A 26,474-nucleotide genomic window follows, 5' to 3' on the forward strand; every position below is an offset into this window, starting at 1 on the left:
GGAAAATCATCGTCTACCAACACACACCTTGCTATTTCAAAGTTCTGTTTGTTTCTGATAGGTGCAAAAAGGTGCTAATGTGTCATGTCTTTGGCGTTCCTGGAAAGCAGTGACAGAAAGATTGTTCCCGTGAACTCAGTGCCGTTGTCTGATGTAATCCTGGCAGAAGTAGCAACAACTATAACTTTCCAGCTCTTCAAATGCAGACAAATATCACACTTGAGTTGTCATCAGCACGTACCAGAGCGTATCTTATTCCAACCTACCCTTCTGGCTGTTTTTTAAAGCTTTTTTGGCATCTTTAACAGGAGTAAAGTACACATAGATTTTTATTTATGAGAAGTAATAGGCTTTATGTCATTTACAGACAGAAGTAATGGTCACATAAAAATATGTCATCTATAAAAAAGTTAATATTTATGAACAACTGGTTAGAGCAAAAACTGGTCTAACTAGTCTGTCTTTTTTAAGCCATCAAAGCATCATTGTATATTCTTTTCTGATCCTCCTTGTTCTCCATCTCCTCTGAAAGCCTCCTTTCCTCCTGCCTTGACATCTACGTAGATTAAATAGCATGAAAGCATAAGGTAATAGGTTCACATGCAGACCTGACAGAAAATCCAATCCCACCTGTTCTCTACCTGTCATTGTTGGTGTCTTTTTTCAACATAAAATGTTTTCCTTGTTGTTCCATAGAGCCAGGCAGAGGCCCACTACAAGGGGAACCGCCACGCCAGGAGAGTTAAAGGCATTGAGACGTCCAAGAGTCGCCCTCAGGAGGGGGACAAGCCTCATGTCCTACCCCAGACCTCGCACCCGTCCCCACCTGGAGCCCCTGGCACTGCCCAGGACTGTGAGCCTGGCAAAGCAGGTGAGACAGGAGAAAATGCTACCAGTCATAGAAACAAAAAAGTGCCTGTGTGATCCTCTAATTGTGCAACATAATCATCTCCATCTACGCAGGATGTTCAGGGCTTAACATTTCGCTGGAATATATCATGGAAATATGTAAAGATCTTCTAAATCTTCAAAAAGGCTTCTAATCACAGTGGCTTTGCAGTGTGTAGTTGATTCTGTGAGAAACGTGCTCTAAGAAAACTTCTCTCTGTGTGGTTTGATTTGGCTTCAGAAACACCGTCTCACAGAACCTGCTGATAACAGAATGTTATGAGGGTGAAAACATTTTCCTGATTTAAGGCTAACCACAGTTTCAGAAAATCAAACTGAGCTTCAGAGTAAAACTAGCAGGTTATTTCAAATCTACAGCAGCTTAAATTCATACAATTTGGAATTTATTTTATATTTTATTACAATAAAATCACAAACTTCTCAGACTTTTTATGTGATTGACAAACACAAAGTTGTTAATGACTATAGTGGCAGGAAATTATTGTTTTACAAACAAAAGGTTTAAAATTGAGGCATTCATTTATATTTACCCTTCTTACTGAATTAAATCCAGTGCAATCAATTGCCTACAAAGCTCAGCTAATTAACAAACAGAGTCCACCTGGGTGTGCATTTAATTTCAGCATAAATCCAACGGTTCTGGAAAGGCCTTAAAGGTTTGAGTTAGTATGGTACAATGTATTCACCTAAATCCAATTAAGAAATTATATCAGTTGCTTAAATTTATTTTTACAGATGCTCTTCACTCAGTCTGACTGAGTTGAGGCCCTGAATGGCAGACGTTTCCGTGTCTAGATGTGCAAAGCTAGTAGACATGCCCCAAAAGACTTGGAGTTATGATTGCGGCGAAAGGCAAATTCCAATGCATGCTACACTTTCGTATCATTTTCCTTCCACTGCACAATGATGGACTACGTTTATATAAAATACCAATGAAAAATCCCGAAGTTTGTGGGCATTACATGGCAATATGTAGACAGATTAAAAAAGGCATGATTACTTTCTGAAGTCTGTTGAATGACCTTCTGGGAGGTACCATACAATTTCCAGCTGAATCAGAATAGAACATGTTGTAGTAGTTTAAACATGGTGGTAATAGCTGCTAAGACTGTTTGGTTATAAATAATAAAGATGAGACTACAATATTAAATATGGACAGCAGAAGACGAAGAGTCAGAAAGGACGGCGACAGCAGCTGATCTGACTTTAATGGGACTTTATTTACTGTTGGCAAGGTGAATAATGGTTAGAAGGGACATTGCATGCTCATTCTTTAGCAGAACATCTCTGGCTTTGTCCCTGTTGTCTTAGCCTTACTTGAGCCCTCCTTGCTTGGCTCATCTTATTTTTTCAAGCTTTAATTCTGAGTGCTGTCTGGTTTCAGGCCTTTTGTCTCTCTTAGTTTTCCATTCTCTCTGCATTGTTGCTGCATTTGGATCAAAAGGCAGGCAGTGAGTAGACCTGCCATGTTATAGTGACATTTGCAAAGGTTTCTGTAGCTGACTGTTTACAAGACATTTTCACAGTATTGATGTGGGACCTGAGTGCAAACATTTGAAGTAAAAAAAAATTAAACTTGTGTTTGATGAAGACCACCAGAGCAAACACCTTAGGATTTCTCTGCCTTTGCCTGGGCACTTTTTTTCTAGCTGGTCCCAGACAAGTAGGAACACCTGTCCTTTTTAGTCTTTTTCCTCTCAGGGGGCTCATGGGATCAACCCCTAAATCTGTCTCCATTACTGAGATTTTCTGAGACAAACTCCAAATGCACGACAGGCCAACACAAAGCCAGGAATGATGGAGATCCGAAAGTAGAAACATGTGAAAGAATGTCTTTTTCCATCCAGCCTTTTTCTCGTGACCCTGAAACCTTGGCTCTTCCTGATTTTGCAGCATGCATGGTGGCTTGTGTGTGTGTGTCTTTATTTTGATCCTCAGCACAGTGGTGGCGAGACCTCTCTCTGGGAGCATGCAGCTGTGCACTTCCTTAACCGGCAAAGCATTGTCAGGGGACAGACACTGTGGTGTGGGATGTGGAGCCCCCTCGGGGACAGACACAGGAGGTTATAGGCATAAACTTATGTAAACATAAATAAACAGTATGGTCAGGTCCAGGCAAAACATTCAGATGGACGACTAAAGTTCCCACAGAGGAACATTGTTGTGCAGCCTTTGTGTTTGACCCTGATTTTTTATTTCCTGTAAATTATCTTTTTGTAGATATCTATTTGTCGTCTGAGAGAAACAGATATAAAACAGTAGCAGCCTGGCCTGCTATGTGTACACCGACCTTTATTTTATGTGCTCCATCGTTTTTCATTAATACATCAAATGCAGTCAGAAGTGAACGACCAAGAACATGACATATGGAGACCTTGCTGAGTGCTAAAGCTGTGAGAGGGTATGATCTGAATGCTGTTGCCTCCTCAACTGTATAGTTCACAGAAGTGGTTTTACAGCCCTCATAGGCTTTGTGGTTGAAGTTATCCCTAACGAGGAGGCCCTTGGCTTTGAGGGATTTGTACTGGTGAGAAAGAGGTTTTGGCGAGGCCTGAAGTTGATGGAGAGGCAGCAGTTATACTGGAGAGAAACTCTGCTCTCTCCCCCTTCCTCTCCTTCGCCTTTCCTCTTTATCATTGTGCTGTCTGACACTCCCACTTTAATGAAGGGCCATGTTAAAACCGCCCTTATATTACAGCACACAAACAATCACACACCAAAGGTCAATTAAACAGATGACTTTCATGTGACAGCTTGGGTTGCGGGGACCTGATGGTAGTATTGGGTAACACAGAGCTGATCATCTTTCATGCTTTTTTTGCTGACAGCTTGAAAGGCTTAATGGACTTTATTGTGTTTTTGTTTCTGTAAGGGTTTATTGGGTCAAATCTACCTAAAACAGTTGCAGCGTAGAAAACAAGATGCACGTTAGATGAATAACTAAATTATCTCTGTGCATTACTCAGGGTTCAAATTCAGAGCAAACTGGGAAAATGCACCCAGATGCATTATGGATGAAAGTCCTGCATTGAGTTTCGTTGATCTTTAATAATTAATAATAGTTGCAGAATCTGGTCTCACATTCAAGACCGGTACATTTGCCTCGAATCCGTACAGACCTGTTCAATGAACTAGAATATTGGTGAAACGTTTATTTATTTCAGTAACTCACTAAGTGAAACACAAATACACTGCTCAAAAAAATAAAGGGAACACTCAAATAACACATCCTAGATCTGAATGAATGAAATATTCTCATTGAATACTTTGTTCTGTACAAAGTTGAATGTGCTGACAACAAGATCCCACAAAAATCATCAATGGAAATCAAATTTATTAACCAATGGAGGCCTGGTTTTGGAGTCACACACAAAATTAAAGTGGAAAAACAAACTACAGGCTGATCCAATTTTGATGTAATGTCCTTAAAACAAGTCAAAATGAGGCTCAGTATTGTGTGTGGCCTCCACGTGTCTGTATGACCTCCCTACAACACCTGGGTATGCTCCTGATGAGATGGCGGATGGTCTCCTGAGGGATCTCCTCCCAGACCTGGACTAAAGCATCCCCCCAACTCCTGGACAGTCTGTGGTGCAACGTTATGTTGGTGGATGGAGCGAGACATGATGTCACAGATGTGCTCAATCGGATTCAGGTCTGGGGAACGGGCGGGCCAGTCCATCGCTTCAATGTCTTCATCTTGCAGGAACTGCTGACACACTCGAGCCACATGAGGTCTAGCATTGTCCTGCATTAGGAGGAACCCAGGGCCAACCGCACCAGCATATGGTCTCACAAGGGGTCTGAGGATCTCATCTCGGTACCTAATGGCAGTCAGGCTACCTCAGGCGAGCACCTGGAGGGCCGTGTGGCCCTCCAAAGAAATGACATCCCACACCATTACTGACCCACTGCCAAACCGGTCATGCTGAAGGATGTTGCAGGCAGCAGATCGCTCTCCACAGTGTCTCCAGACTGTCACGTCTGTCACATGTGCTCAGTGTGAACCTGCTTTCATCTGTGAAGAGCACAGGGCGCCAGTGGTGAATTTGCCAATCCTGGTGTTCTCTGGCAAATGCCAAGCGTCCTGCACGGTGTTGGGCTGTGAGCACAACCCCCATTTGAGGATGTCGGGCCCTTATACCATCCTCATGGAGTCAGTTTCTAACTGTTTTTGCAGACACATGCACATTTGTGGCCTGCTGGAGGTCATTTTGCAGGGCTCTGGCAGTGCTCCTCCTGTTCCTCCTTACACAAAGGTGGAGGTAGCGGTCCTGCTGCTGGGTTGTTCCCCTTCTACGGCCTCCTCCACGTCTCCTGGTGTACTGGCCTGTCTCCTGGTAGCGCCTCCAGGCTCTGGACACTACGCTAAAAGACACAGCAAACCTTCTTGCCACAGCTCGCATTGATGTGCCATCCTGGATGAGCTGCACTACCTGAGCCACTTGTGTGGGTTGTAGAGTCCGTCTCATGCTACCACGAGTGGGAAAGCACCACCAACATTCAAAAGTGACCAAAACATCAGCCAGAAAGCATAGGGACTGAGAAGTGGTCTGTGGTCCCTACCTGCAGAACCACTCCTTTATTGAGTGTGTCTTGCTAATCGCTAATCATTCCCTAATTTACAACTGAATCTTGGTATATGGGCTAGGTTAATTTTAGTAGCTCAGCATGAGCCCCAAGGGCGCTGTTTTAACAACTTGACTAAGGCAACCTATAAAAACCTCCTAAAATATCTTAGAACCAGGCAACAAGACTTTTTACCACCAATCAAAAACCAACAATACGGTGACTCAAATAATTGAATGTCCACGATTTAACTAGAATTTTATATGCTTTCTTTAATTAGTAACGCTTTTGCAGGTGTCAGTAACAGCTTAAATTCGGCAACACAACAAAATAATTTCAATAATAGAAATGAATCAATCAACTCAACCTGTCTTTCCCTGATGCTGAAACTAGTGGGTTTGAAGAGGCTTTGAAGACGGAGGCTCATCCATGCATCTGATGGAGAAAAATTCTTCTGGTAACAACGAGTGGTTTCTTGAAGTGAATACGACTTAATCTTCAGTTTTCTTCCTTTAAGTGGCAGGCACTGATGCTCCAGGCTTCGATGGTTAAACAGGATCTTTGTTTTTACATGTCTCCGAAGACAGTAGTTTCCAGAGGCTGAAGAGTTGAAGGAAACCCGGGGACATCAATGAAGTTGATTCAGGACTTCCAGAAGCCTGAAACTTAGAGCAATCAGCTGTTCACCAATCAAGTTCATTTCTGTTGTCTGGATAAAAAGGCTTTAGATGAAATCAGATTCTTAATTTTGAGGCACAGTCCTTTCTGGGCTCACGGGTTGATCCTCTTTTTAATGTAGTCGATCAGTGGGGCTGTGTCTCTGTTCCTTTTCCATCAAAGCTTATTTTCTCCGTCCGAACTTCTTCGCTGGTCTTCTGCGAGGAAACAACCCCGTTTCTGCTCTCAGCATTGTTTTTATAGCGCTTGATGCCTTCACCGGTCAGGCCCTTATTAGGCTTCTTAGTTATTGCGCAACCTTTTCAGCTCAGCTCCTTGATTATTGCTCAATACTTTAGTCATGGTCATTGTGACCTACTGATTCTGCTTCTCAGCCTTGGAGATACCAAAAATAGCAACGCTGGTCTGTAGTCGTATCCGCCCTTCCTCCCGTTAGCATGCAGCTGGCTCTCGTCCCTCCTTGTCATCCTCCAGTTCTTTCCCTAATCTGCTCAGTTTTAAACTTTACACAGTATTACACATTTCATTCTTCAGCTTTCAGCATTCACTTTAAAACACCGTTGCAAAACCATCACTTCATTCTTTTTATTCATGCTTTACAAATGATTAATGTTATATTTCTTTCATATATAGCTGATTGAGAATGTCAAACCTTAATGTTTTTTCCTCTAATTCTCAGTTCTTAACCACATTTCAATCATACATCTTTTAACTTGTTAATCAATGACTACTAATTTTATTCAATACATGTGAAAGAATATAAAATCATCATACATCATTTCTTTGGATATACTTGTTCATATTTTTGCAAAAGATAAGACAGATAACATGTGGAAGATAATATGTGGCTCCACACAGGCCTCTCCAGTCTCTCAGCTCCAGAATATGAGAACATGCTTGTTTCACTCCTCACTGCTTCAACTGTGTGTTTTAATAATTATTGCATGGATTACACATAAGGATATAAGAATATTTATTGTAACTTTTATGGCGTTAACTGTGAGCAGTTACTAAATGTTGCATGGATTACATGGAAAGATCTCACCTTATTTTGACAGTTGTTTAAGTGTTCACTTTATTTTTTTGAGCAGTGTATATTAACTGCACACAAACTGATGTTTTCATGTCTTTGATTCTGTTAATTATGAGGATTTTCTGCGTACATCTTTTGAAAACACAGCATTTAAGATTAGAATATTACATCAGACCCATAAAAAAAACATTTTTTTAATACAGAAATGTGGGCTTTCTGAAAGATATGGTTTATAAATGCTTAAAGGTTGTTATTTTCAAGAAATACTCTTAATCTAAAAAAACATCCTCTAATTTATTGAATATGACTATTTATACAATTTTGTTATTGCCAAAATTTATAACAATAGAGATGTTATCCTTGATATTTCATATAGATTTTTGCAAGTACTCTGAATTGAACTGAATGCAGTCTATTTATATACAGCCCTATGCTCACTTTCTTCTGTTGACACAAACAAATTGTTGCGGGAATTTGTCTGGATGCTTTAGTCAACAAACCCTTTTCCTCCTGAGCCCATGCAATATGTTCCTTTCATTTTCCGAAATGGATTAAGGCCAGCATAAGCTCATCAAGGTAATAGAAAAAGCATCTGAATTGAGTTATCTCATCCTCTTGACCTGTCCCCATCAATAGTAACTTCCTGTGTTTGGCCATGGGGGAGCTGCTTTGTAAATGATTAAGTAGATTTGCAGGATATCCAGAGTTGTAGGAGAGTCCGACATAAGTCTGGCATAAAGACTGTACTCGTACTTGTCGTCTTCCGCTTCATCCGAGACCGGGTCACGGGGGCAGCAGACTCAGTAGAGACACCCAGACTTCGCTCACCCCAGACACCTCCTCCAGCTCCTCCAGGGGGAGCCCAAGGCGTTCCCAGGCCAGCCAAGAGACAAAGTCCCTCCAGCGTGTCTGGGGCCGTCCCCTGAGCCTTCCCCCAGTGGGACATGCCTGGAACACCTCCTGAGAGAGGCGTCCAGGAGGCATCCGGTATAGATACCCAAGCCACTTCGACTGGCTCCTCTCGATGTTGAGAAGGAGCGGCTCTACTTCGAGCTCCTTCCGGATGGCCGAGCTCCTCACCCTATCTCTAAGGGAGTGCCCGGCCACCCTACGGAGGAAGCTCATTTCAGCCGCTTGTATCCGGGATCTCGTTCTTTTGGTCATGACCCAAAGTTCATGGCCATAGGTGAGGGTAGGAATGTAGACCGACCGGTAGAGCTTCATTTTTTCGGCTCAGCTCTCTCTTCACCACAACAGACCGGCACAGCGCCGCCATTACTGCAGCAGCCGCACCAATCCGTCTGCCTATCTCCCGCTCCATTCACTCATGAACAAGACCCCAGGACACATGAACTCCTCCACTTGAGGCAGGAACTCCCTTCCAACCTGAAAAGGACAAGCTACTATTTTCCGGTCGAGAACCAAGGCCTAGGCCATGGAGGGTCTGATCTTCATCATTGCCGCTTCACATTCGGCTGCGAACCGCCCCAGTGCATGCTGTAGGTCTTGGCTAGAGGGGGCCAGCAGCACCACGTCATCCGCAAAAAGAAGAGACAAAATCCCCTGGTCCCCAAACCAGACCCCCTCCGGCCCTTGGCTGTGCCTAGAAATCCTGTCCATAAAAGTTATGAACAGGACCGGTGACAAAGGGCAGCCCTGCCGGAGTCCAACATGCACCGGGAACAGATCCAACTTAGTGCTGGCAATGTGGATCAAACTCCTGGTCCACTTGCACAGAGACCGGATGGCCCCTAACAAAAGAAGCCCAACTCCGTAAACCCCAACACGAGATGGCTGAGCTGGGGGGCAACAAGCAAATCCACCCCAATCCGCCGCCTCTCCTTGTGGGCCACTCCAAAATAGAAAGGATTCCAACATCTCTCCGGGAAATGGGTTGCAGAGCCCACACTGTGCGTGGAGGTGAGCCTGGCTATTTGTAGTCGATATCTCTCGACCTCCCACACAAGATCAGGCTTCTTCCCCCACGTTAGGTGATATTCCACATCCCTAGAGCCAGCCTAAGCATCCGGAGATCGGGTCGTTAGAGGTCTCCACCTTCGTCCGCTGCCCACTCCTCTTTGCACCGGTCCCTTATGGTCCCCCCTGCAGGTGGTGGGCCCACTGGGGGATGGCCAGTCCCTCATTCGGGCTTGGCCTGGCCAGGTCCCACGAGGAGCAACCCAGCCTTCAGGTGCTCTCTGACGAGTCCTGACCCCAGGCCTGGCTCCAGGGTGGGACCCCTGCTCCGCTGTACCAGGCGATCATACATGCCTTGATTTAGTAGTCCTCACGAAGGCGTCTTGAACCACTCTTTGTCTGACCTGTCACCCAGAGCCTCTTTGCCATGGGAGATACTACCAGGGGCATTTAAGCCCCAGACAACATAGCCTCTAGGATCATTTCAGCACTCAAATCCCTAACCACATTAAGGTGGCAGTTCAAGGAGGAGGCATAAAAATTGTGTAAAACAGAATAAATAAAACCAACACATTCTTGTCTCAGAGGGAACAGTTTAATATTAATATACCATGCAAAATGGTTTAACTTTACATAATATATGAAGATATGATATTTATGATTTTGACATTTGTATTTTGCTTTGAATGTAGCAGAATGATTGTGCCCTCACTGTTGTAAATCATCAAAGTGAAGTTGTTTTATAGTCAAAAGTTGATACAAGTGCTTAAGGGTGCATTTAATCATTGCATGATGTGAAACTGAAAGTGTAGATGTTTGTCTGCATTCTCAGACTTGGATTATGAATTTATTCATTAGTATTTGGCAAACTATTCTTGTTTTTTCCTGACTGATTTTGAACATAAACCATTTGCTCTGCAGCGTTTTTATGTTCTGTCAAACAGATCTTTAATACTGGACTTCTCAGTGTCACAATGAGTAAAAGAAGGAGATAGAATTTTTTTCAATTCTTTCTGAATTCACATCTGTTAAACAAATGCTCATTGCAGCTCTACACCTGGAAACCAGTTTGCAACAAAAGAATTTTGATTTTGGAAAGTAGTTGAATGGAAAGAACTTGATCAAGTATGATGCAAAGCAGAACAATTACCAAAGAACTCCAAATAGTATATAATCATATAAGCTTTTAAGTGAAATAAATTATCATTGTGACATTTCTCTGACAAAGAGCAATGCATAGGAGAAAACACAGATGTAAATCAGGCATTTGAAGTCTACTATGCTTACCTTTCAGAAACACTTCACGACATCACATTAGTATTATATGCGAAGGAGGCTTCCTAGTGCCTGTCATTGGTACTGCATTCTGTAGTTTGGAAATGGGCCCCACAGTCTTTGCTGTTGGGGGAGTATGAATACCCCACCCACATGAAAGGGGGTTATTTTTCTGTACTCTCTATTTAGTGAATACCGATGGTCTTGAGTGTGGGCATGACTGACCAGAAACACATGTGTGCAAATGTATACATCTCTCTACTTATTGGTGTCCCTGGTAAAGATGTACAAAATGCCTTAAAATAGATTAATCTTCTTTTCCTGTCCTATAATCTCAAATTGATATGTTAAGTAAAACAATCTTTAATTTGAGTGTATTATTCACTGCAGAAAAAATTGTGTTAAGAAATCAAAATGTTTAAAAATCTGCGATGCCACACAGCCATTAGTCATTTATAATATTGCACCAAGTTGGAGCATACAGAGAGAAGAATATTTGACAATTCCTCTTTGCTTAATCTGAAGAGTCCTGGATCTTTGTGGTTTTCTCTTTTCTTTAGCTTACCCCACAGGTTTTCTTAGAATTTAGGTCTGGGAGAAGATTGAGTTTACATCAGGTGAACCATTTCTATATTGGTTTGGCAAGATGTCTTGTAACGGCATTTCAGTCATACCATAAATAGGATCTGGTTGCCTACATGTGCTAGGGCAGATTTGTTCAACGAAGGATGTCTCAAGATGGTAAACTAATTGCATGATTGACTGTATTAGATCAAGACTGTAACCAGTATCAAAGTAGAAATGCCACACAGATGTAATTGTAACCTGTGTTTGCCTGACTGTAAACTTTGAATTGTTTGTGTCAGTGAGTGGTGTGTTTGTGTGTGTTTGGGGGGGTGGGGAGCATATGTGTCGAAAAAGGTATGTTTATGTTGAGTGGGTGTATGTAAGCAAGTCTGTCATCTGGAGGTGCACAGTTGTTAGAATTGTGAGAAGAAGGCCTGCAACACATAGCACCCAAGAGCAGCAAAGGACACTGAGCACCAGAAGGCTGCAGCAGCCCCAGGCAGACAGACAAAAGGTATCACCCCAGAGCAGCCATACGCTCCACAGAGGTAGGTCGTCAGTGAAGCACAGGAGGAGCAACCCCCAGGCCAAACAGGCACAGGCCCTGACCCAGCCACACCGCCATCCGCATCTACGCAGGCCAAGCCTGGGACCAAGTCCTGCCGGGAGAGGGAGGGGGAGAGGCAAACAGTGGAGATACCCCTCAGAGCCCCCAACACCAGGCTTCAGCCCCCCACGACAGCCGGAACTTCTAAGGACCAAGGAGGGCACATTACCCTCCCACATCGTGAACTACCCCCCCGGGAGATCAAGAGTATAGTGAAATCCCTGTGGCCCATGACCGGCCCAACACATCCCCGGGAGCCATAGGCTACCCAACGGTTGCCAACCGCTTTGGGACGTGGCCCAGGCGCCCACACAAACAACAGCAGACCAAGGGGAGCAAGCCCCCCGTAGCCCCCATTACCCCCTGGTAATGTGAAATGTTGTGAAACAGATGTGCATATAAATGTGTGTGGCTGGGGTGTGGGAGATCCAACTGTTTGCTGACAGCAGAGTGTCCCCACCCCAACCCCAAAGCTCTGACTGTCTTTAGTGTAGTAAAAGCACAGATCACGGCTAAATATCCCCAGAGATGCCAGGGCGGACAATTTAGGGTATTTTTAGCATTCAGGCTACTTTATAATTACTGGACTGCACACCAGCTGCAATATATAGACTGGTCAAACCAGGACTGTGCATAAGGAAGTGGTTACCCAGAGCACCATTTCTGCAAGAACTGCCACTGCACAAAAAGGCAAAGATAAAGAAACTTGAGAACATGTGCTGCTAAAAAAAAGCAGCACATGTTCATGATAAAATGAAATGTTTTTGGACTTCATGAATTGGATCATGACTGTTTTAACCAAAGCTAAAAAATAACATTTATTTTGGCAGGAGTAAAAACACACTGTGGTGTCTACTTCCTATTTCTCTGTTTGGAAAATATAACACAATGAGACCACATCAAGGAAAGATGAAGTCCTCAGACATGTTTTACACACGTTTCTCTCTTTACACACAGGAGTCTGGTATTTTTCTTCGCTGTAGCACTTTAATTAAAAGGTCTTTTTCAAACGCATTATGAATTACAGCATAGTAACTAAAAAGCACTGCTGACGGCAAAATGCGTTTTGTTGGTTTTTCTGATCTACGGAGCTGACAGCATCTGCCATATTCAACAGGGAGTGGTTACCAGTGTGGTTACACTTAATAAAGTTATATTTCCAGGGGTCCTTAGCTTCAATTGTTAACTATTTCAGCTATACTGTTTGCTCTATAAAATCTGGTTTTTGACACATTGTTTTCTTTTTTTCTTCTTTTGTAATTTTCCCAGATGAAACACGACCTCTGTCGCAGATAAGCGAGCCCCTTTTGGCTCAGGGGCCCCTTCCTTCACTAACCACCCCACCCATTCCACCCATGGACTCCCCTCTGCCATCAGTATGCCGACTTCTTCCAAACCAAACCCCTCCCCTAATTCCCCCTACCTCCTCCTCCCCCGGCTGCAGCAGCGCTAGTTCAGACCAGCAGGGATCTGGACCACCAGCTTCCGGAGCTGCAGCCCCTCCAGCCTCCAGCAGCCCATCCAACCCGGAGACGGAGGAGGATAAGGCCAAAAAGCTGCTCTACTGCTCATTGTGCAAGGTGGCTGTCAATTCACTCTCACAGCTGGAGGCCCACAACAAAGGTGAGTAATAGCTGAACAATGATTTGCTGTGGTTGTTGGGTGTTCAGGATGTTTAAACAAATATGAGATCATTCTTACCTTCGGGTCTTCTGTTTAAGAATTTGACTTCAATTTATTGAATTTGACTTTGTTAACTCAAGCCACACTGTAAAGATTGAAATTTGAAATATATATTTCACCCAGTCTGTGCATTTTACAAGGAACATTGTGTTTTTTCTGTCTGTCTCCTGCACCCAGGAGTTTAGAGCTATTGTAGATAAAAGAAAAAAAAAATACTTGGCCATGGGGAAGTAAATTTCTGTCCTAAATCTCAGAAATCTTTATGTTAATTTCACATATTTACAAGACAAAACTTGGTATTGTTTGACGTTTCAATTAGCAAGAAAACAATTATAATGTTCTATGATTAAAGGCATGGATTTACAATAATAAAACTATGATATTCTCTGACATTGTGAAGTCAGTAATGGGTTGTTTTATATGACTGATGTTTATGTCTGTTCTACAGGTCTCTCTTGTAAATGAGACTAACAGTCTCGATGATATTAAAGTAAAGTAAGCGTAGGTGGTAGATCCAGGCTCTTTGCCCTAATCAGAACTTGGTTGCAGACTCGATGCAGCTATGTTGTTCACAGTTTGAGGCACATATTCTTCAGACCGATATACACCTTCGTGGTGAGTCTGCACCCAGGAGATGTCGTTCTGATGGACATCTCCTATATTTACCACTTCAATCATAAACAACTTCTGGCTGTGTTGTGCTGCAAATCTCTGACTTTATAATCTTAGTAAACTTCTTAGTTTTTTTATGCTAATTTCTAACTTTAAATTGTCAGTGAATATCTTAGTTTTAATATTGTGAATTTAAACCTTTAATCATGGAAATTTCCCTTTTCTTCTTGCATTTTACATCTTTTCGACATCAGACAATAGCCAAGTTATTTGTTGTAAATACACTCACCGGCCACTTTATTAGGTACACCTTGCTAGTACCGGGTTGGACCCACTTTTGCCTGCAGAACTGCCTTAATCCTTCATGCCATAGATTCAACAAGGTACTGGAAACATTCCTCAGAGAGTTTGGTCCATATTGACATGATAGCATCATACAGATGCTGCAGATTTGTCGACTGCACATCCATTATGCAAATCTCCCGTTCCACCACAACCCAAAGGTGCTCTATTGGATTGAGATCTGGTGACTGTGGATGCCATTTGAGTACAGTGAACTCATTGTCATGTTCAAGAAACCAGTCTGAGATGATTCGTGCTTTATGACATGGCGTGTTATCCTGCTGGAAGTAACCATCAGAAATGGGGTACTTTGTGGTCATAAAGGGATGGACATGGTCAGCAACAATACTCAGGTAGGCTGTGGCAATGACACAATGCTCAATTGGTACTAAGGGGCCCAAAATGTGCCAAGCAAATATCCCCCACACTATTACACCACCACCACCAGCCTGAACCGTTGATACAAGGCAGGATGGATCCATGCTTTCATGTTGTTGACGCCAAATTCTGACCCTACTATCCGAATGTCGCAGCAAAACTCGAGGCTCATCAGACCAGGCAATGTTTTTGCAATCTTCTATTGTCCAATTTTGGTGAGCCTGTGCGAATTGTAGCTTCAGTTTCCTGTTCTTAGCTGACAGGAGTGGCACCCAGTGTGGTCTTCTGCTGTTGTAGCCCATCTGCCTAAAGGTTCAACGTGTTGTGCGTTCATAGATGCTCTTCTGCATGCCTTGGTTGTGACGAGTGGTTATTTGAGTTACTGTTGTCTTTCTATCAGCTCAAACCTGTCTGGCCATTCTTCTCTGACCTCTGGCATCAACAAGGCATTTGCGCCCACAGAACTGCTGCTCACTGGATATTTTCTGTTTTTCGGACCCTTCTCTGTAAACCCTAGAGATGGTAGTGCGTGAAAATCCCAGTAGATCAGCAGTTTCTGAAATACTCAGACCAGCTCGTCTGGCACCTGTTGGGATTATGAATCTGAGAATATTATTTAATATTTAATATTAATATTTTAATATTCTGTTGTCTGTTGTCCTGTGAATACCAGCCCAGTAAGGCGATGGTATTAGGACAAAATAGAAAGGTGTGACATGAGTTCTGACATTATTGAACAGCGAAACTCTGCACATATATGGAATGAATTCACAATTTCTTAAAATACAAGAATTTATTAACAAAAATAAGTCAACTCAAAGTAAAACATATTTCAATCAACAAACTCTTTACTATGCTAAAACAATCCAACTAAACTACCAAGCAGAATTAAAGAATAGGGAAGACTAATGAGTTATGTACAATATAAACAAGTTGATTAAAGATGATTGAAAATCATGACTGAAGGAGTGATGCAACATTACCATGCAATGTTTATGTTTGAGAACCAAGGATTATCTTGAAGAATCTGGAAATGAAGTTACGTTAGTCTTGGAACCAACTTAGGCAATAATCAGCAAACGTTTAGACAACCATTCACAATGCAAGATCAGATAAAATATTATTTTAATAAAATAATGTTTTAAATAATTATCTGCTGAATAAAACCAACCTTCTGGATGACTATTTCTCAACAGTGTCTCATTGGCTGCCTTTATTTATTAAAATAATATTTAAAGAAATATTATTAAGGGAATGGTAAAACATTTGGGGATGTATTTTGGAAAAGAGCCAAATCTTTCTGGAGAAATGGGGCTTAATCAGAATCAGAATCAGAATCAGAAAAGCTTTATTGCCAAGTACGTTTTTGGACATACAAGGAATTTGTTTTGGCGTAGTCGGTGCAATACAATACAAATTAAACAGTATAAACATATCTACAATATAATATAAATATATGTGCACAGTTTTAAGTGAGTGAGAGTAAGTATAGAGCAGTATAAGATGCAAGAGCAATACAACAGTGCAGGTGATCATTGTGCAAGTATGGCAGTGCAAGTAAAGCAGGAGTCCATGCTGAACGTTAATGTAACGCATAGAGTTACAAGTTACGGGTGTCCTGTCAGCAAAAACAGGGGGGGTGTGGGGGAAAGGGAGAGTGTCAGGGTGGTTTCCGGGCTTTGTTAACCAGGCTGGTGGCAGATGGGAAAAAACTGTTCTTGTGGCGTGAGGTTTTGGTCCGGATGGACCGCAGCCTCCTGCCGGAGGGGAGAGTCTCAAAGAGTCTGTGATCGGGGTGGGAGGGATCAGCCAGAATCTTCCCTGCCCGCTTCAGGGTCCTGGAGGTGTAAAGTTCCTGGAGCAAAAGTAGACTGCAGCCAATCACCTTCTCAGCAGACCGAATGACACGCTGCAGCCTGCCCTTATCCTTGGCTTAATGGTGTTTACTTAGTTATCAGATTTAGTAAAATGATGTTAGGGACACATTATTTACTGGATTGAAAACTAAACCTTTCTGGGTAAATATTATTTGGCAGCAAGCACTGTCCTTACCTGTTAGCAGTTGAAGCTAACAAAGAAGCTGATAGCTTAGAACCAGAAAAAATACCGTCAATAAAAGGGTTAAAATGTATAAGCGTTATGGCCGATCTTCTTTGTTTAAAATCACCCTTTAAATAAAGTTTGTCTTAACTTTAAAAACACACAGACAAAGAACACAAAACTGAACATGTGTGCTGCAGATATTCTGCTAGCACCAAGATGGCTGAGTTCAACACACACAAAACCAAACTTCATAAAATGAAAAACGTTTAGATCATTTCAATCTAAATCCTTCTATTTCTCTGCTCTGCCCAAACCTAACCTCGTATGAACTGTGCTGAGGAAAAGCTGTCCGGGCGACGATGAAGTTTGAAGAGAGCTTTGTGAACAAAGGGTTAGCTTCCAGCTAACCTCCGTAGCTGTGGCTGGAAGACGGCTCGTTCTGTCCGCTGACCACACTGCGCGTTAACTGCCGTAATGCGGCTACTCGTTTGTCCTCCTCTCAGGCAAGGAAAACCACTTCACTCAGCTTGTAGAGACAGTGTTTCTGCAGGGACTTCTCTGGGACACCGTTTGCTTCTGCAGGCCTCAGAGAGAAAGTCAAGCCAGGCGTGTACCTTATTTCCCGTTTTTATGAATGAATGCTGGGTACACAAACAGTTATTCACTCATACTTAACTTGTGCATATGATCACGTGATCTTATGACACTCTTGGATCCAGTTGAAGAGTTATGTCTTTTTTTGCCAGCAAAGAGACATCAGCGCGCTGCCTCTCCGATCCTGGTCCCGCAAAGAGGAACAGTGGAAGAGGTCGGCTTGTTGGAGAGGGGTTGCTCTTATTCAGACAGTGGCATCATGGGAAGTCTGCTGCTATCCCGTTTCCTGGCTGTGCCAGAAGAAGGTTAATGCACTTTATTTTGAAAAGTTCCAGAAGAGTTTGTAACGTAGTTTAATGTTGAAATCCATGGCTGGGTCACAACACACCAATAACCATGCCACATTCAAAGTCACTTAAATCACCTTTCTTCCTCATTCTGATGCTCGGTTTGACTTGCAGCAGATCGTCTTAACCATATCTACATGCCTAAATCCATTGAGTTGTTGTGATTGGCTGATTAGAAATTTGCGTTAAAGAGCAGTTGGACAGGTGTACCTAATAAGTAATAGTGGCCAGTGGGTGTATGGGAAATTAATCTAGAACTTTTGGGTAGAAATACACTTCTCCGTGGTTACATATTTTTTTCTTTGATCTATAATAGCCCTGATACTCCGTTGTAGGAAACAGACACTTGTATAGTTACTTTGTAAAATAGCTTTAAAAGCTACTAAATACTTGTATTCATCATTAATAATGTCGTACTCGTCGTCTTCCGCTTTATCCGGGACCGGGTCGCGGAGGCAGCAGACTCAGCAGACGTCCCTCTCCCCAGACACCTCTTCCAGCTCCTCCGGGGGGAGCCCGAGGCGTTCCCAGGCCAGCCGAGAGACATAGTCCCTCCAGCGTGTCCTGGGCCGTCCCCTGGGCCTCCTCTCGGTGGGACGTGCCTGGAACACCTCCTGAGGAAGGCGTCCAAGAGGCATCCGGTATATATGCCTAAGCCACCTCAACTGGCTCCTCTCGATGTGGAGGAGCAGCGGCTCTACTCCGAGCCCCTCCCGGATGGCCGAGCTCCTCGCCCTATCTCTAAGGGAGTGCCCGGCCACCCTACGGAGGAAGCTCATTTCAGCCGTTTGGATCTCGTTCTTTCGGTCATGACCCAAAGTTCATGGCCATAGGTGAGGGTAGGAATGTAGACCGACCGGTAAATCAAGAGCTTTGCTTTTCGGCTCAGCTCTCTCTTCACCACAACGGATCGGCACAGCGCCCCCATTACTGTGGCAGCCGCACCGATCCGTCTGTCGATCTCCCGCTCCATTCTTCCCTCACTCGTGAACAAGACCCCGAGATACTTAAACTCCTCCACTTGAGGCAGGAACTCCCCTCCAACCTGAAGAGGACAAGCCACCCTTTTCCGGTTGAGAACCATGGCCTCGGACTTGGAGGAGCTGATCTTCATCCCAGCCGTTTCACACTCGGCTGCGAACCGCCCCAGTGCATGCTGTAGGTCTTGGCTAGAGGGGGCCAGCAGGACCACGTCCTCTGCAAAAAGAAGAGACAAAATCCTCTGGTCCCCGAACCAGACCCCCTCCGGCCCTTGGCTGCGCCTAGAAATCCTGTCCATAAAAGTTATGAACAGGACCGGTGACAAAGGGCAGCCCTGCCGGAGTCCAACATGCACCGGGAACAGGTCCGACTTAGTGCCGACAATGCGAACCAAACTCCTGCTCCGCTTGTACAGAAATCGGATGGCCCCTAGTAAAGAGCCACAGATTCCATACTCCTGGAGCACCCCCCACAGGGCATCACGAGGGACACGGTCGAATGCTTTCTCCAGGTCCACAAAACACATGTGGACCGGTTGGGCAAACTCCCATGAACCCTCGAGTACCCTGTAGAGGGTATAGAGCTGGTCCAGTGTCCCACGGCCGGGACGAAAACCACACTGCTCCTCCTGAAGCCAGGGTTCGACTATCGGCCGGACTCTCCTCTCCAATACCCTGGCATAGGCCTTACCAGGGAGGCTGAGGAGTGTGATCCCCCTGTAGTTGGAACACACCCTCCGGTCACCCTTCTTATGTAGGGGGACCACCACCCCAGTCTGCCAATCCAAAGGCACTGTCCCCGTCCGCCACGCAATGTTGAAGAGGCGTGTCAACCATGACAGCCCCACAACATCCAAAGACTTGAGGTACTCAGGGCGGATCTCATCCAACCCCGAAGCCTTGCCATCGCAGAGCTTTTTAACCACCTCGGTGACTTCAGCCTGGGTGATGAAAGACTCCAACCCCGAGTCCCCAGCCTCTGTTTCCACCAGGGAATGCGTGATGGCAGGATTGAGGAGATCCTCGAAGTACTCCTTCCACCGGCCGATAATGTCCCCAGTCGAGGTCAGCAGTCTCCCACCCCCACTGTAAACAGTGTCGGCGAAGCACTGCTTCCCCCTCCTGAGGCGCCGGACGGTTTGCCAGAATCGCTTCGGGGACAACCGGTAGTCCTTCTCCATGGCCTCACCGAACTCCTCCCAGGTCCGTGTTTTTGCCTCTGCCACCGCCTGGGCCGTGGCACGCTTGGCCCCACGGTACCCGTCAGCCGCCTCAGGAGTCCCACAAGCCAACCACAGCCGATAGGACTCCTTCTTCAGCTTGACAGCGTCCCTTACTGCCGGTGTCCACCACCGGGTTCGGGGATTGCCGCCGCGACAGGCACCGCAGACCTTACGGCCGCAGCTACGGGCAGCAGCATCGACAATAGATGTGGAGAACATGGTCCATTTGGACTCTATGTCTCCAACATCCCTCGGAATCTGGTCAAAGCTCTCCCGGAGGTGAGAGTTGAATACATCCCTGGCCAAGGGGTCCGCCAGACGCTCCCAGCAGACCCTCACTATGCGCTTTGGCCCGCCAAGTCTGTCCTGCTTTCTCCTCCTCCAGCGGATCCAACTCACCACCGGGTGGTGATCAGTGGACAGCTCAGCCCCTCTCTTCACCCGAGTGTCCAAAACATGCGTCCGAAGGTCTGATGATACGACAACAAAGTCGATCATTGACCTCCTGCCTAGGGTATCCTGGTGCCAAGTGCACTGATGGACACCCTTATGTTTGAACATGGTGTTCATTATGGACAATCCGTGACTGGCACAGAATTCCAATAACAAAACACCGCTTGGATTCAGATCGGGGAGGCCATTCCTCCCAATCACGCCTCTCCAGGTGTCACTGTCATTCCCCACGTGGGCGTTGAAGTCCCCCAGCAGAATAATGGAGTCCCCAGGAGGGGCACTATCCAGCACCCCCGACAGGGACGCCAAGAAGGCCGGGTACTCCGCACTACCACTCGGCCCGTAGGCCGAAACAATAGTCAGAGACCTCTCCCCAACCCGAAGGCGCAGGGATGCGACCCTGTCATCCACTGGGGTAAACCCCAACACAAGACGGCTGAGCTGGGGGGCAACAAGCAAACCCACCCCAGCCCACCGCCTCTCCCCGCGGGCCACTCCAGAGTAGAAGAGAGTCCAGCCCCTCTCGAGGAGATGGGTTCCAGAGCCCACGCTGTGCGTGGAGGCGAGCCTGACTATTTCTAGTCGATATCTCTCGACCTCCCACACCAACTCAGGTTCCTTCCCCCCCAGCGAGGTGACATTCCACGTCCCTAGAGCCAACCTAAGCATCCGGGGATCGGGCCGCCGAGGTCTCCACCTTCGTCCGCCGCCCAATCCTCTTTGCACCGGTCCCTCACGGTTCCCCCTGCAGGTGGTGGGCCCACTGGGGGATGGTCTCGCGTCTCTCGTTCGGGCTTGGCCCAGCCGGGTCCCGTGAGGAGCAACCCGGCCACCAGGTGCTGTCCGACGAGTCCCGACCCCAGGCCTGGCTCCAGGGTGGGACCCTGGCTCCGCCGTACCGGGCGACATCACGTGCCTCGATTCTGTAGTCGTCATGAGGGATTCTCGAACCGCTCTTTGTCTGACCCGTCACCTAGAGCCTGTTTGCCATGGGAGACCCTACCAGGGGCGTTTAAGCCCCAGACAACATAGCCTCTAGGATCATTCGAGCACTCAAACCCCTCCACCACGTTAAGGTGGCGGTTCAAGGAGGTTCATTAATAATGTATTCCTCCATTTTTATTAATGTGGGAAAATGTGGGAGGAAGCCAGAGTACCCCGAGAGAACCCACGCATGCACGGGAAGAACATGCAAACTCCATGCAGAACCCAGGACCTTCTTGCTGCATGGCAACAGTGCTGGCAACAGTGCTACCAACTGCGCTGCCGTGCAGCCCTTAAGTCTCTTGTATTCTTCTAAAATATTTTCTTCTCTGGTTTCTTATCACCATAGAGAACTTACCATGAAATGCAAATCTTTCTAAAGGCAAATGTATTATTAATATAATTTTGGAATCCTCAAAAGGAGCTGCATAGTGATAAATCAGACATACAACATTCAAAATATTTCTTCTAGCCTTCTTGCTGTGGGAGGTTTATACTATTGATACTGAACACTTCTGGTGTAAGACAGCAATCCCTGTGAGGGTTTTACCACTACAGTGCCTTTAGCATCTCCTATTAGTTATTAGTGCAATTACGATGATTCATGCAGCTAGCATTACTGCAATCTGTTTCTGTCTGTATCGCTTGGAGAATGGGGCTCCTTACTTTAACTCAGACATTTCCAAACAGTTGACTTTTTCAAAAGTAGCATGTTCCATAACAGAGAAACAGAGTTTTGCTGTAAAACGTTTGGCCTTCCTGTTTTCTACTGAAAACGTGCTCTTTTTTTGTAGCCTGAATGATCTACCGTGGAAAATGAAGTTGGCTTCTAAAGAGCTTCTTAGATGCCTGTGTGTCCTCTGACTTCATTTTTAAACACTTCTCTGATACTTAAATTAGCTAGTCTTTAATTTTCTTCCCTCAGTTGCAACCTCCACGCCAACCAGTGTCTTTGGTGTTAGTGTGACATAGTAGAACTTATTCGTGGTGCGTTAACAAATCTGATTTCAATATGGATCTTTAGATGAAATAGAGAACTGCTTTCTTGGTTTCAAGAGTAATGTCAAAACGTCTAACCTTGTGTGCACATTCACCAGAAAGCTCACTTTCTTCTCTTGTATAGGCCCTTAGTGTTTTACACTGCCCAAAACAACTGAATCAGGATGTGTTCTGTAATTTTAATGAGGAATCTTATATATACTTTCTCTAAAATTTTTCATCTAAAAATGTTTCATGATGATAGCTGGGTTGTGTTACTTCGACAAGAGGGATGTAAGCGAGAATATACAATACCACTGGAAACCTTGTAGCTCTGAAACATGATGACACTTTCCCAGTGTTACAATTATCCCTGAGATGCCAACTACCCACTATAATCCTTCTAGACCAATTTACAGTGAGCTTACCTGTAAGTGTGTGTAATTTAATCTCACTATAAATCCAGCTGATCTATGAAGAAGGTCTGTTAGAGATCTTGAAGAACAGGGACGACAGCAGGCAGGTCAAGGATAAAGTTGTGAAGAATTTGAAAGCACAGTTAGGTTATAAAACGATAGCCAACCTTTTAACATCTCACAGAAGACCGAGTATGGCAGAACCATAAACCTATGAAAACATGGCCGTCCACCTAAGCTGCCAGATCAGATAAAGATGGCAATAATCACTTTAACTCTGAAGAAGCTGCAGAGATCCACAGCTCAGGTGGGAGAAACTGCTGACAGGGCAACTATTAGTTGTGCAATCCGCGAATCTGATTTTATGAAAGAATGACAACAAAAATAAACTGGAGAAAGAAAGCCATAAAAAGTCTTGTTTGGAGTTCACCACCAGCCATGCAATGGATAGATGTGGAATGATGTCCTCTGGTAAGATGAGAGCAAAACCGAACTTTATGGCCTAGATGCAAAGGACTGTGTGCAGTTGAACACACAATCCCCAGTTTAAAATATGGTGGTGGCACCATCATGTGGTGGGGATACTTTTCTTGAACATGGAGGGGGAGACTAGTCAGAGATAAATGGAAGACAATTAGAGCTAAATACAGGGAAGGCTGCACGGGGGCGTGGTTGGTAGCACTGTTGCCTTGCAACAAGATGGTCCTGGATTTTAATCCCAGGCTGAGGTCTTTCTGCATGGAGTCTGCATGTTCTCTGTGTGCATGGTCAGTACTCCGGCTTCCTCCCACACTCCAAAAACATGACTGTTAGGTTAATTCGTCTTTCTAAATTGCCCTTAGATGTGAATGGGTGTGTGCATGGTTGTTTGTCCTGTTTGTCCAGTGTGTTGCACTGCGATGGACTGGCGACCTTTACTGGGTGTACCCCTCCTCTGGCACAATGGCCTCTGGAGATAGGCACCAGCTCCCACACGACCCTGCATGACTAAGCCAGTATTGACAATGGCTATATGGATAGATAAATTGTAAAGAAGAAAGCCTGTTGGAGACTATAATTGGCATATCCTGCTTGTGCTTCTCCTCCCAGCGGCGCAACTCTAAACATACAGCCAGAGCTACAATGGAATGGTTTAGATCATAGCATATTCATGTGTTAGAATGACCTAGTCAAAGCCCAGACCCACATGCAAATGAGAATCTATGGCAAGACTTGAATATTGCTCCTCACAGAGGCTCACTCTAACTCGGCTCGAGCTATTTTGCAAAGAAGACTGGGGTAAAAATAAGTAGACATACCCCACAAGGCTTTCAGCTTTGGTTGCAGCAAAATGTGGTTCTACAAAGCATTGAGTCACGGGGGCTGAATGCACACCATATTTTGAAGATTTTGGTTTGAAAAACCATGCTTTTCTCAATTCACAATTATGTGCTTGCAACATGACTAAATGTGAAAAGGTTCAAGCTGTCATGAACACTCAGCACTGAATATCAGCAAGAGACAAAGTACCTTAACGGACTGGCAGATTACTGATGTAACTACATCCTACTCATCCAGGGTGATTATCCCCAGCTTCCTCAGCCAGCAAGCCCATCTTAATGTTAGATAAGCAATAGCAAGTCTATCACTACCACCATTATAGCACCATTTACCTTGATTTATTTTTCAACACTTCACCCTTTTTCGACTGATTCCACTTTCATTCACCCGCAGGCCAATTTGTGTTGCATATCTCCACAAGTGCCAGGTTATAGCACTGTTTCCCATCAAAATGCCCTTGTAACATTAAAGTAAAATATCATACAGTACTAAGATATTACCTTCTATGCACAGTGCTGGGTCTCAGCCTGCTGGCTATTTCTAGAGTTCAGGCCCTGGAAAACTATAAGTTAAACCAGCTGAAGGTTGGAGGAAAACAATCTGGAAACAATTACCATCAGTCATTCTTAAAATAAAAATAAAAAACTCTTACGTTTTTACAGTTTAAAAATAAAGGCATATGTCACGCAGACACAGTTACTTGAACAAACTGTGTTGCATGTATGCCAAAAAATAGTCAGAAAAAGATTGCCAAGTAATCATCACTTTTTCATCAATTTCAACACTTTGCTTTCTTTTGAAACATTGCCTGTTTTTGTGTTTTCAAAGTGAAAGTCATTATGTGTGTTAGTTTATAAAGTGAGTCAAATTTACAAAGACGGATGGATCTACAGGGCCGATTTTCAGACCAAAATAGAACAGAAAGCACATTTTTGGCTGCAAGTAAAACTTATCAGTGCAGTTCCTTTCCCCCTCAGGGACAGCTCCATGTTCTCCACAATCCACCCCACTCCCATTATTTCTCCTTTACTTTGACAAAAAGCTCTTATCAGCTTGTATATTCATGCACTTTTATGATGGAAATATTTAAGAAAAAAATATTACCCTTTTCAAAATTTCTTAGTGACAAAGATTTTCATTTTCTTGTTTCTATTGATAATTTAAATATACAGACGTTTACATGTTTCTTCAAATCTAAGTCTGTGCTTATTTTACTGACACATATGGTAAATAATATACTGCAGCTCTCATTGTTTAAATTTTCCCCATGCGATATTTTAAAGAGTTACTATACCATCAAATACGAGGATACTTTTAGTGTCTACGTACTGCCATCTTGTGGAGAAGATCTATTCGTACAGCTTTACAAACCTACAGTTTTCTGATTTCTGTCCCACTTTACTTGTTATTTGCTTATTAATGAATCCACTCAGCGGGTTACACTTTCTGTCATAATTAATGATTTTTCCATTTCAATGTTTCCGCAGCACTAATCTGGGATAAACAGTAATGCATGATATTTTATTTCACTCTATAGAGGAAGTAGAGGGAGATGCATTTGTCATTAATGGAGATTTACCAAATCTGCATTATTTATTAACCCAAGGTGTTTCTAGCTACATCACACTTATATTCAGATTTGTTTTGGTTTTTTTGTCTTTTTGTTTGCTTGTGTGTGTCTGCCTGCAGGTACTAAACACAAAACTATCTTGGAGGCGCGAAGCGGGCTTGGTCCTATCAAGGCATATCCTCGCCTGGGCCCAAAGCCTAGTGGAGAGCAGGGAGGGGGTCCCGTGGACCCCAACACTCAGGAACGAACCTTCCACTGTGAGATCTGCAATGTCCGAGTGAACTCTGAACTGCAACTCAAACAGGTAAGCAGAAGATCTTTATTATTAGAAAATGGCTGTTTTCTTATGCCCAGAACAATTTATATAAAATTCACTTTCACATATGGAAAAACAACAGTAACCCCATTTTAATGTACCAAGGTTTTAATCTACCACAGCTTCACCTTTATTAGTATTATATACCTATCTTTCAGTGAGCAGGGTAAAAGCACTGTAATAGTAAATAAATCAACTTTGAACTATGGTTTTCAAACTGCACAATTGTAATATATTTTTTGTCTAATTTAGCATTGATTAAACCTTTTTTACATCCACCACCATGAGTCAGTACATCAGCAAGAAAAGTGTCCAAACCACAAGCCTGGTGAAATTTAAAATAATTGGGCTTCTGTGTTCTTTTTCTTTTTAGCACATATCAAGCCGGCGGCACCGAGACGGCATGGCAGGAAAGCCTAACCCCCTCCTCAGTCGACATAAGAAGCACAGGGGAGCAGATCTGACGGTAACTCTTTAATTTCTGTCTCCATTTACACATTTATCAAACCCGAGTATGTCTGATCAGACAAATGTTGAAACTAAAAATTGCTAGTTTGTTTCTTTTTAAAAGAAGGTGCTGTGAAATTATTGGTAATAACAGCAGGTTATAATGTGGTTCCTATCCTTGTAGAAGACAGCTGCCTTTCTCAGGGAAAATAACTATTACCGCTATAACTCAT

At 44.1% G+C, this 26,474-nt stretch overlaps 1 protein-coding gene across 2 annotated transcripts in view; it reads left to right on the plus strand.

Annotated features, from left to right (window-relative positions):
- znf385a (zinc finger protein 385A) overlaps positions 1–26,474 on the plus strand; it is a 107,875-nt gene that overhangs the window by 79,021 nt on the left and 2,380 nt on the right. For both annotated transcript variants that reach the window (XM_047381800.1, XM_047381888.1), the window contains 4 exons: positions 697–871; positions 12,825–13,178; positions 25,598–25,782; positions 26,168–26,260. In XM_047381800.1, the coding sequence (XP_047237756.1) occupies positions 697–871; positions 12,825–13,178; positions 25,598–25,782; positions 26,168–26,260 (807 nt within the window). The remainder of the gene's footprint in view (positions 1–696; positions 872–12,824; positions 13,179–25,597; positions 25,783–26,167; positions 26,261–26,474) is intronic.

The sequence above is a fragment of the Girardinichthys multiradiatus genome, chromosome 1, assembly GCF_021462225.1.
Source record: "Girardinichthys multiradiatus isolate DD_20200921_A chromosome 1, DD_fGirMul_XY1, whole genome shotgun sequence".
Taxonomy (NCBI): Eukaryota; Metazoa; Chordata; class Actinopteri; order Cyprinodontiformes; family Goodeidae; genus Girardinichthys; species Girardinichthys multiradiatus.